General features: G+C 33.4%; 1 protein-coding gene across 5 annotated transcripts; it reads right to left on the reverse strand.

The window, feature by feature from the left end:
* Positions 1-4,053: 4,053 nt before the first annotated feature.
* Positions 4,054-10,879, reverse strand: LOC111015356 (GDT1-like protein 1, chloroplastic). Of its 5 annotated transcripts, none has more exons than XR_002602033.2 (12): positions 10,622-10,877; positions 10,001-10,085; positions 9,299-9,604; positions 8,975-9,028; positions 8,746-8,807; positions 8,237-8,305; positions 7,916-7,967; positions 7,700-7,774; positions 6,490-6,619; positions 5,753-5,943; positions 5,452-5,499; positions 4,054-4,227 (listed from the first exon to the last, which is right to left on the reverse strand). XR_002602033.2 is itself a non-coding variant. In XM_022290365.2 (12 exons), exons 1-12 carry the CDS (start codon positions 10,774-10,776, stop codon positions 4,156-4,158), a joined length of 1,179 nt encoding a protein of 392 aa, XP_022146057.1. In that variant the 5' UTR covers positions 10,777-10,877; the 3' UTR covers positions 4,054-4,155. The 5 variants fall into 5 exon arrangements, 4 of the variants coding, with proteins under 4 accessions (XP_022146057.1, XP_022146056.1, XP_087982082.1 ...); XM_022290365.2 differs by having other exon boundaries at positions 5,873-5,943; XM_022290364.2 differs by lacking the exon at positions 4,054-4,227 and adding an exon at positions 4,247-4,776 and having other exon boundaries at positions 5,873-5,943; positions 10,622-10,878.
* Between the last annotated feature and the right edge of the window lie 1,875 nt (positions 10,880-12,754).

Here is a 12,754-nt window from a genome sequence, read left to right on the forward strand (position 1 = left end):
AGTTCTCTTAATTAGTAAACGGAAATTCTATAAAATTAGTTAGGGTAAATTTATGACTTTATTATATCCTCTAGGTGCTTTATCGAATATCTCTGTAGCAATAAAAGATAATAAATGGCATCATACGATAATGTTTTGATTTATGCCTCAAAATTATTACTCGTATCAATTATTTAATACAATTTGAAGGTTTTTTATGAGTTTATCAACAATGAATAGGATAGGAATTTGACCATTCAAATTTATAGAAGGTTATTTTATACTTTAATTAGTTGATCTATATTTGGGTGAGCTAATAATTATGAGGTTGATATTTAGAGAGGTAGGATTTCATAAAGTTAAAAGACATATTTTCCACAATATCATTTATTTTATTTGTTATATGTTACAAGATGTCGATTAACCAAAATTTATCAAATAAATATTTATCAACATTTTGTTAATAGAACTATAATCAAAAGTAAAAAAAATATATATAAAAAATATAAACCACATTTTTTTAGAGGGAATGCATTCAATTAATGGAAAATAAAGCTTAGGGGCTATATTTGAAGGGATTTCTCCCTGATATATTCATGAAGCCAAATAGGAAAATTAGAGGACCAAGATGATGACATGGCATTAGGGACCATGCTTAGCCAAAAGGTGAGCAGGTTGAGAGACCTGAGTAAAAGAAATCGAGTCAAAATTCAAAGCCAAATGATGAACTTCAATAAGGGAATTGAATTCATCCTAGCGTTGAAGAGACACCTTGGATAAGCTTAATTACAATGAGATCGAGGCCAGTATGTTCATCTCTGCCAGCAACGTCAACATTCAACTTAAAGAACCCATCAAGAGGAGGGATCCAAATTGGGGGCAGTTGGGACGTAGGAGTAGGCTATTTTTATATAGATTTAACGAATTATATAGTTATTATATAATATATAGTATATTTTATACTATACTATTTCTTTTTATAATATTTGTAATTAATTTTTATAACTAAATTAAGATAATTATATATATATATATTTCTATATATTATTATATCATATATAAATATTTTATATAATATTTATTAATTTTCTCTATTATTTATTATTATCAATATCTCAGTCTTATTATTATTATATAATTTTCTGTGACCTTAGTTGATTTGGGGAAAGAAGTGGCAGTCCGAAATGGGATAGCATAAGAGCAAATCCACTCATACCTTGGGTAAGAGTTCAGAATTTGCTTGCCTTGATTTACTTGATTTCGATCCTTCCATATCGCTCGCTGTTTTGTCAACAAAACCTGATTGAAACCTTCGATGTCTCTGAAGTTAAGCTCCCTGAGTTCTTTCCAATGAAGACGTTTCCGATCATCAGTAGAGCCCCACCAGAATCAGAATCGGGCAAACATCTAAGTAGCAAGAGAAATAAGAAGGTAAGCCAAGATCACTTACCAGGCGAACGTGAAGAATTGCTTGGAGGTATTTCCATCTCTTAGTGTGAACATTTGGGGGAGAATAAAGTAAAGGACAAATTTAGAGACGTTAATACATTGCCCCGAAACCTTGCCATAAGTCAATAATAATTCTTTTAAGGCCATAGGTCATCTGTGTTGTGTTTTTTTCTTTCTTTCTTTCTTTTTTTTTTTTCCACAATATACACTTTACAAACATTTTCATAAGCTAAGCAAAATTCGAAAAACTAAAAACAAACGTTTCAAAAATAAAATTTGACCAATAATTCAGTTTGTTTATGGATGAAACTTGATGATCACAGAGAGAATCAAGAAAATTGAATTCATGAAGTGCAAAAGAGCTCCAAATGCTCAAGTAATTAGTTGAATCTGAGCTACGTTTTCAGGATGAACAATGAGATTCGCATACTTGCGTAAGGAGTTCGTCGAAGGTCATTTCATGCATTCAACACAATTGCATTTTTAACAAAGATACTAAAGAAGATATGAGGAAACAAACATAATTTCTAAAAACAGAGAATAAAATAGTTATTAAACAAGGTTTAAGTTATCAAAGTAAGCATAATTCAACGGTAGTTGACATATACTTTCAACTGAGAGGTTGTGAGTTCGATCCCTGACCTCATATGTTATAAAAAGGTCTAAGTTTACGGAGAATTGCAGTGCCAACTCACGTGCGAAGGAGGGACAGTGAGGGGTGTGGTTTTGGGGCAGGACAAGTAAGGAGCCAGAGTGAAAGTGATGGCAGATGAGAAACTTGAAGAAGAGGGGGACAGCTACGGGTCCTCACATCCACCAATATTATCAATCTTCTCACTAACCTTTGAGATTGATTTCATACCTAATTTTTTATTGTTTCTGTTTTTTTTTATAAAATAAAATTACGTGGTCCGATACAATACTCCTAGATTCAAGAATGATAAAACAATATTCTTTTATTTATATCTTGAAACAAATTGGAAAGGTAAACAAGAAACTCGTTTTATTGTTTCTAAAGTTTTTACAATTTTTAGTACCAAAATGATGAGAAACAAGAAATATAAATAATTGTCAAATGCTTAAGTTTCTTAATAAAATTGGAAACGAGAAATAAGAAGCGAAAACGTTACCAAAGAGGCTCTAATTGACTAACTTAACTAGTCATTTGATTTCTAGAAATCCTAATAGTGTGAATCTAGTTTTAATTTTGTTTCTACGGTTTTAAGTGTTTCAACTTCTTTAGTTAAATCTCGCAAATGATCCATAAATCTAAAACTAGTAAGAGTATGATTTGATAGGCAGAAAAATTTATACTTATGTAGTAATAATCAATACTATCTACTTCAGGTTGCAAAAGGAAAACTCATAGTTACGTGGCAAGAAGAAAGAACATGTATGTGTATTGCCGTATTGGCATTTCCCAACTATATTTTACAGTATTTTTTTCTTTGAGTACAACATGTGGGGTGTTACCTTATTCTATGGAGATACTCTCACATCTCATGAAAATTCTATGAAAAACTTTTAGAACCACCTTAGGATATTTGTCGAGATGCGTATCAAATGATAAACAACATCTACTCCTCCCTTTGAGGTCAAAGGTTCAAACCCTTGTACTCCCAATTTATTGTACTAAAAAAAGCACCCTTGGATATTTTAAGTTAGGTTTTAAATAGTATGTCTAAAAAAAGCACCCTTGAATATTTTAAGTTAGGTTTTAAATAGTATTTTGAGACATGTACTTGCCGTTCATTTTAGTCTCTATGTTTTTAAGTGACTATTTTTGTCCCTTAATTTTTATTTTTATCTCATTTTATTCTGATCAAAATTTTAATATGATATTTCATTCAAAAAAATCTATTAAAACAAAACTATAAATTTGTATGAAAAGATTTCCGCTGCAATTTGTGTTAGAATTTTGTAAATAGAAACTAAAATAGTCACTTTTTAAAAGTACGAACGTCTAAATGAATAAAAGTCCAAAACCAGATATTTTAAAATTACATAAACTAAGATGAACTAAAACTGAAATTATGTGAACCAAAATGGTATCTAAACCTTCAAATTACATGGACGCATACAAAATGAATAACTAGATGTAAAAGATAGTTATTCTTACAAAATTTGAGAAAGATCGAACCTGAGACCTCTTACATCTTTATACTGAACCCTAAAACAAAAATCCTCAACCAATCAGGGCTGGCCTTTTGGCAACACCCAACAAGAACTCATCAACTGAATTAACTTTTCAAAAGTTTTACTAAAAAAAGTTCTTAAAACATGCAGAAAACATGGCCAACCTCTCGTTGTCTTGTCCAACAGAGATAACAAGTCCAAAGCCAAACAACCGTTAGATCCTCGGACCTTTTAACTTCATATGACGTGATTGAACTTTCTTCACCTCTGTGCACACTAAACATACTCTATAAACCATGCTGAATAGAATAATATTTAGGTATTTATCGGTCTACACCCATTTTTGTGTTAGAACACTGATAGAGTTAGCTTTTAATTTTTTTGAAAAACAGAAAATAAAATAAAACAAAAAGTAAAGCTACCTTTCTGCATTTCTCTCCTACATCTAAGAAATTTAATGATAGCCAGCAAAAGAAGGGTGATTACCGGTTAGGATCCAAATATTTTTCAATGAAATATATATCTATGTATATCTTTAATCCACAAAGTCACAATTCATGGTTAAAAAGAGAGTTCGAAATGTTACAGCTTCTAGTTCACTATCTCAACTAAAGTTACAGCAGCGAAGACGAGAAAAAGAACACCTCCAACGTATGCAATAATCTGCGAATAATATGGTATATGTTAGAATAAGGACTTCCTTTGTTTACGTAATTTCCAGGAATAATAATCTGCTACACTTTTGAGGAAAAAACAAGCAACTTGAGTTAGCATCACAAGAACAAGAAGCAGAGCAGACTAGTAGGTGGGCCTAAGATCTGTTTAGTAGCTGCAACTCAGGAAGACTGAAAAAGCATAAAAACTTTCGTTGTTCCAAAAATTAGTTGCGTTCTTCAACTAATGGATGTGATGGGACCTTTCTAAAGCACATATGCCATGATGCTGCTTAATTTGCACAACTATTTTGCACAATCTGACACTAAGATTGTCAATCGTAACTTGCGGGGGTAGTAAAAAGAAGGTCCACTGGCTGGTATGTGTGCATGTAGAGTGGTTCAAGATGAGCACTTTTCGGAACCATAGTTCTTTGACTGGCAGAGAGAACATACATTGACAACTACTACTGACAGCATCAAGAAAATTTGAAAAGTTCATGTGCTTATGTGGGCTACTAGGACAGAACCGTTTGCATTTGCATGATGCTTTGGAATTCTGGAGGAGGGAAGAAAGAATAGGGTCACAATAAAATAGGACATATCCAGATTCGAGATGGAAAAAATAACTAAGGATAAGTGCTACATCGATATTCTATTCTTTTTCATATTTGGTCAGGACTTAGGTGGGGAGAGAATTAAATAAAACAAATGGGGAATTCAAACAATAATTACTTTGAATTTTTGTTCTCGTCTTTTTGGAGACATCAGACTACTTCTAGGACATTCAAAAGAGAATTTTGACGAATAATTTCTTACCTATTATCATTTCATCTTAAATTTGTGACAATAATTGAAAAGCAAAGAAAATATTTTACTCCTACAAAATCCTAAATTTACTTTACTTAAAAAGTAATCATAATAAAGAATCAATTCCTTTTTTTTCCTTGGGGGAATAACTGATCTAAATACATCCCCCCTTCCCCCAAATGGAAAAAAAGACAAATAAATTTGTCGTCATATCGTAATCCTTGCTGGTTGACCTTTCGATCCGCATTAAATAGTTAAAAATAGTGGGTTATACTATGCGTTTCAAAGAACAAAAAGATAACTTAGAAAGCAGGAAAAATATCAAGTTTATCCACCTGGAGGTATAATGTGCAGTAGACAGTCGTGAACATTCACAAAAGGCATGCGTGAAGAAAAGTGGACGAAGGATGAATAATCATCTTACCTTCTCTGATAAAAATGTCCCCAGCAAAGAACCTCCTAAAACTGCCAGCTGCAGATTTATTATCAAACTCGGATCAAAATTTTAACAACATGACAAGTGAGCATGATAAATAGACACTAAAGGTTTGGTACATTTCAAATATTGACGTATAGTGCGTGCTTTCAATCAAATTTATGCACTAAACTTGCCCCAATTTCTAATCAATGGACCCAAGTTGAAGATATGCACATAAGATTCAACTTAATGTAACAGCCACCAAAGAAAGTTCATGATTAATTGGTAGACACGCAAAACTGTTTACCCATCTTAGAGAGAGAACTTTTCCCACTGAGAAGTTGTTGGATCGGTAATTCAGCATTTGAGATTAAAGTTGTGTATCCAAAAGAAGGAACTGGATGCTGTTAAAAAGGATAGTAGTTACCAATGTTGCAACACCATGACCAGCTAGTGCACCTCCAATGACTCCAAGGGGTGAAGAAGCAGCAGCAAGAGCTATATTATAAGGAAAAATTATAGCTTTAAGTTCAGTATTTGAAGTGGTAAATCAGAAAAACACTTGCAAATTTTTGGCAATATAAACCTCAAAGATTTAATTAAAAAAATTAATTTTGGTCCACATGATTATATTGAAAAAAAAAGTAATTGAATGAGGAAAAAAAGAACTTAGTGCTTGTTTGGATCTTCCAAGAACAAATTTTTTAAAAATGTTTCTAGGTATGCCATATGGTTCTAAAGAAGTGTTTAGAAAGATGAATGCAACTTACATAACATTTGTAAATGTTCATCATCTGTTCGAATCTTTAAATTATGACGGATTCCAAATTTGGTGATCAACTCTTATTTTTTTGTCATTAGCAGACAAATGAGGTAAAGGAAAGGAGAAAGGCAGGGAAAACTATGTAGCCGTCCTATATTCCTTATAAGTTATTAAATTTCAAGATTTCGCACCAGACATTTCCATTAGTAGATTTCAAAAAAAATAATTTGATGACAAGAAGATGGATAAAAATTGTAGATTTCAACCGACTTTTCAATTACCAATTGTAGAGAAAAATGACTTGTCGCCCCACTCTGCCACAAACACTAAAACAAAGGTGCTGACGACAGTACTGGCAGCAGCCAATATCCCAGCACCATTTCCTGAGAATTTTGAGACAGCTATCTCTGCCTGATTCAGATTTTAAAACAAAGATGTTAATATCAGACATAATTTCAGCTATTGAAGTTCAATCACACAAGTCCATCTGGTTTTCGGCGACTTCATATAATTCTTGAGGGAGGGGGGAAACAATTGGCGTCAACAGTAGTTCCGAGACTACTTTGGAAGTACACTACTATTTTACATCTTCAATATAACCATATTACTTACTGTTTTCCAAAAAAAATAATAAATATGTTTTGGAAATAATATTCAAAGAGTCCTCTGTAACAAAAAAAAAAAAAAAAATTAAAAATCACTATTTAACCAAACAAATGTTCCACACCAGAATCCATGGACAAAGACGCCCCCGATCAAGTTCATGTCTTCATAGAAGAAAGCCCACGTGAGTTCTCTTTGTAAAAATCCTCCACCCTGCACTGTGGTAGGCATAATTTTTACTAGAAAATGGTTTTTTTTAATTTTTGCATAAAAATCCTTGTTCAAGAATATTTTTTTATTATACTTTCAATCAATCAAGTTGAAATAATAATAATAATAATAATCTAAGAAAAAAGTAAAAAAGACTAGTAGCCCAATATCACTATATCTAAACCAATATATTTTTCAAAATACTCTGAATATAGTATGTTTTCTTTTTCAGATACTTTTGAAACATATAATATTTTTTAAAAAATTACCAAGTCCATCACCTTAAATCCTTTGACTTATACATGAGTAAGAAAAACACATTTGATTTGCATGACATTTTAAGATCATTACTAGGGAATTCTGTTTTACTTTTGTACTTGTCGTAGTTATTACATTTATCCAGGGTTTCTTATTATATTTTATAGCCTCTTAGGGTTAGAGACTCCACCTAGGATTAGTCTTTTGATTTTATGCCAAATGTTCCCTTTAATTATTTGGTATTTTCCTCTGTATTCTTTAAGATGTTAACTTATTCCAAAAAGTTTATTCTTACAAAAAAAACCTAACACTAGCTAATGTCACCTTAAATACAGTGAAGACAGGGCTTGAACAAGAAGTGAAAGAAAGGGGTGTTGTAGGTTACTTCTGCACACATCATGCATCAGTATAAGGGACTACCTCCTTCTGCTCATCTTCTGCCTTTAGTCCATCGCTTGAACTGGCATCAAGCAATGTTGAAACCCCAAAATACACCTGAAATTAGTCAAACGCATTCTATGACATCCCTGAAAAGAGTCTCTAAAGTTCGCATTCGATCATTATCTCAAACATACAGCCACTTAAATACAAGTAAGCAATATAAGGTGTTTTGTCAATTACTACGATAGTACTTACCAAAAGACAGACAGCTGCAATATCATCAACTGGCAAATCACTGTCACCAAGCCTGTGATCATTGATGTGTAAGAGTTCTAAATAATCAAATATGTTGAAGGTGGTTTTCGGAAAGGGTGAGAGTTAATTGGAATTTCAAAAGAGGAATTGAAGTTAGAACTAGAGAATAACATTCAGAAAAGTGTTCCAAGATATTAAATTTAGGACCCTATCAGTTAATCTCAGCTACATTGGATCAATGGTGTATTAACATACAGTTTAAGAGCTGAAACTCTCACATTCTTCGTATTCCTAAAGAGGTGCTTATGACAAAGAATGTACCTGAATGGAAGAATCTCATCAACGTAGTGAAAAGTTCGTCCCAGAACAACAGATATGATGGTCATTGCCCTGCAATGGACAAACACCTCCTGAGGGATTTGATAAATGCATAGTTTTTTACTCTCAATAAATTTACCATGTTTTCATGGGATGTCAACAGAATATCATTTTCGTAAATAAAACCTATGATTCATCTGTTTTTGTAATAATATAATTGCATTGCACTGAACCAATTCATTCATATCATTATTTTACTACTAGAGACATGGCTATCATGAGTTGCTTTTATATTTAAAGATCTCGAACAAAAAAAAAAAGCTTATGCATATCCATTTACTATGCACAAAAATAAGGAGATTGCAGGCCCATGGTTTCTGATGTCCCTGCCCAGGTACCATTAAGAACATAATTCTGTCACATGGGATGGGGTAACAGACAATGATTTCTCAAAAAGGCTGGGTAATGAAAAAAAAAAAGTTACATAGTCAGCACATGGTGAAATAACATACGCAAGTGCACCAAAAGTTCCAGTAAAAACAATAGCAGCAGAGTTCCTAGCTGCTAGAAGAGCCTACATAAGACAGTAAACATAGAATTAGGGGAAGCACCGTGTCCTATCATAATTAGGACAATATGTCAGCAAACAATCAGTCAAGTTCATTTGTATCATTTTTATGTTCAGGAGACCACAACACAAAGTTTTTCTTCCCACCAGAAGTTCATCATCGTTTCACTTACTGCAATGAAAAAGGTCTTGTCCCCTAGTTCTGAGAAAAAGATAAGTAAAAATGCCTGCATCAAGAAAGAATGATAGAAGAATTATGATTATGCACTTTTACATCATACTTCAAGCTTAAATTTATTACTCCACAGTTTAGCTAAAAATCAAGATATAATATTAGAATTTTATTGGCAGCCAGAGAGGTATGAGTTTTTCAAAACTGTAAACTAGATGTCGAAGTTCGGCTATGGACTCTCCACAAAGACAATAAAACTAAAATTAGGATTCCTGCATCGATAAAAATTCCAATTCATAGAAGTTACAAGGAGTGATTTACTAACTGAAGCAAAACCTGTGCTAATATCACCAAGGTCTCCAAGAAGAGGGACTGACTGCAACCCAGTAGCAATATCTGAACCGGCTAATGCCTGCTGAGAGTCTTGAAATATGAAGAACCCAGACAGGAGCACAAATTTCAGAAATGAACTACTGATTGTACTGCTAGACATTAGGTTATCTGTATTCTCATGAATTTCCCTTGCTGAGTTATACTTTGCTAGTGATTTCCCAGATGAAGAACAATTATCTATAACAGTTGCTGATTTTGCAGATAAGTCACAGCTACTGTAGTTACGATGACAAAGTTCCTGGAAGACAATTTAATAATTTATCTCAAATGGATGTGTATGCATGAAATGAAGCTAAACACTAAACGTTTTAAATGTGCATATCTTATCAAAATAATCAATAAAAGAACATATAGATAGCAAAAGACGGATATAAGGAACGTCTTATATTGTCATGTTTTTAACCACGCAAAACAATAAAAAAGCCGATTGCAAAGGGATTGATCATAACCACTCTTGATTCAGTGCTCCAAAATTACATGTAGAGAATCTAAACACGCTATCATTGAGATTATATTTTTACTGGGAAGTAGAAAACCCCAGCATAAACAACGCCAATCGAGAAAATTTAAAAGCTATATCTACGAAAATCTTATAAAGAACGAGAATAGATTAAGGTAAATGGTAGAATATTACTTGGCGATCATGATATTTCGAAACCACTTCCGGTTTGTGCCAATGCCGCTCTCTGCGAGTGCTTGCCGAGCACCGACTTGAAAAACTATATAAACAAATAACTAAATAAATTAAAAACAGACATTAACTATACATTCAATGAACTGCATCGGAATCGCTATTTCAGGGGCCATTCGTCAACCTTCTAATTTACTGTTTCTTGTTCTTAATTTTTGAAAAACACTGCGTTAAGTAACGTCTGCTACATCTCCTTTCTGACTCATCGAAATTATATACACATTTTAGAAACAAAATTCCTTTATTTCTTCTTTACTTCTTCAATTTCCCGAGCACCTACATCGTTTTAATCTTCCAGAGAACTCTCAAAATAAACCGGTCACAAAACTAAGTACTCCCACCAGCCCACTGTCTGTTTCCCGCACAAATCCATTCTACATTAAAAGGAAAAGAGCAAGAAGGAGGAGCATAATTCCGCTATCCTATGATCTCCTCAATTCAGACGCCAAAACAGAGAGCAGATTCGCTTGTTTTTTCTTTTATACTTCCTACGCGTCATCAACGATAATCAAATTCCACTTCGTAAAACAAACAAACAGACGACGCCATCAGAATCCGAATTACCTGAAAAGAACCGGAGAGGAACTACGAAGCTGGAGGCTGGAAGAAAGGTTCCTGCAAGGGGAGTTGAGAGAAAGCAGGCAAGTAGCAATCGACTTGGGAGATGAAGAGAGTGACGGTGGAGGAAATGTGAAGTGTGAAAGATTTATGGCCGGCATTATTGGCGTCTCCCCTCCGTTGTTGGTCTGAATCTTTCACTCTTCAGGCCACACAGAAGCAGAGGGAGAGGGAAAAAGCGCGAACCAGAACCAGTCTCTAACTGCACTTTATCTTTTTATCCGTTCCGATTGGGCCTGTGGGCTCCCAGTACGTTGTCAAATGCTAGGCCCACTATTGAGTACTTTTGGGCCATACGGCCCATTACCCTCATCATCGGATGGTTTTGTTTTTCTTTTTTTAATCTGCTATTTTTTTTTTTAATACTCGTCTCTACACTAGATACATAGTTAATCACTCTGTGATCCTTAAGATTTTTACTATTTACATTGATCTGACCACTCTTCGGAACTATGATGATTCTATTTTTCACTCATATGTCTTCTTTTGTGGGGTGATAATCTACTTTCTAAATTTTTAGCTAATTTGGTGTTAGGATTCTATTGAGATTTAAGTGGTACTTATTCTAGTTATATAAAATATATGAAATATTGGGACTCTATTAAGGTATTGTAGTCCTACAGCAAATAATAGATACACTTGTATATGCCTCCAGGTTAAATAGATATGCATATTTTATTTTAAACTTCCGTGATTATAATTTAGTCATACTCTGCTTTAAAAATTCTCAATTAAGTCATTAAAGTTTTAATTTATTTTAACACTTATATGACATGTTGATGATATTGTTTTTCGTGGTCTCATCCTCTTTAAATATTATGTAAGTGTTAAATGAATTAACAATAGTCAAAGCGAGTCTAACTTAGTAGTAATTGACATAATTGGTATAGGTCTCTAATCAAGAAAACTTTTACCAACTCTTTCTCCACCAAATTTTCCTTAAACCCCACCAATTCTATTGCTCCAAATATTTTTTTTCCACATTTACAAATTTCACTGTTGGACGAGAAAACTTGAATTAATGAACTTTGTGGGTGTTACAATCTCTAATGTATAATCCTCTTATTAATTCTCTCAAATGTGATTTTTAATTCAAGGGCTTGTGAGCTTGTTCTTGAATCAATTGTTAATGCCTTCAGCTTCTTTCTTGTCGAAGAATCTTTGAAGTCTTCAACTTTGCGTTTATCGAAGACTTTGACTTGTTGATGAAGTTCTTTGGCTTATAGCTTGATGAAGATTTTGTGAAGTGGCTTTGAGCTTATTGAAGAATCTTTGAAGTCTTTGGCTTTCCGCTAGTGAAGTTTTTGGGCTTTGCAGCTTGTGAAGTGCTTCGGCTTTGTAGCTTGTTGAAGTGCTTCGACTTTGTAACTTGTGAAATGCTTTGGTTTTGCAGCTTGTTGAAGTTCTTCGGCTTTGCAGCTTCTGAAGTGCTTCGGCTTTGCAACTTTTTGAAGTTATTTGGTTAATTTGATGAAGACTTTGCAGTTTGATGGAGTCTTCAAGTATTGTTGTATGAGGAGAGAATGTCCAATGTTCTTGAAGTCTCGTACCCTTCAAGTCTCGATGCTTCGCTTGACTCTGAATGATTATAGACAATTCTGAGTGTTCTGAATCTCCAATTCTTCTAGAGCTTTGGTGGGTCTTATATGGGTCATGGGCTTGGGCACAGTCTCTTCATGAGTGTTGATCCAATTAGTTGATTTCATCGGACGGCCATAAAAGAGACACGTGACGATTTACAAATTTAAATTTAATTTAGGACACGTGTAATTTTATAATTTGTCCAAAATATAATTTTAAATTGTGATGTGGTATTTCGTAATTTGTCAAAATTTCTTCTTCAACATCCACTTTTCTCATATAATTTTCTCTTCCTAAGAAGCCTAATTTATCTATTTTAATCCTTTCATTATTTTTCTTTCTCATTCACCTTTAGACTTCTTTCTTCTCCACCCATCCAAATTTGTTGCTCAAATTATCATTTATTTAATTGTTTTGGAAATTGTAAAGATGGAGAAATACTATTTGAAAAGAGATAAAAACAAGTAGAGAAAATTAGAGGGGTGGGGAATCGAGAGA

This window comes from Momordica charantia (assembly GCF_013281855.1).
Source record: "Momordica charantia cultivar OHB3-1 chromosome 6 unlocalized genomic scaffold, Mcharantia_2.0 BLBB01000006.1, whole genome shotgun sequence".
Lineage (NCBI taxonomy): Eukaryota > Viridiplantae > Streptophyta > Magnoliopsida > Cucurbitales > Cucurbitaceae > Momordica > Momordica charantia.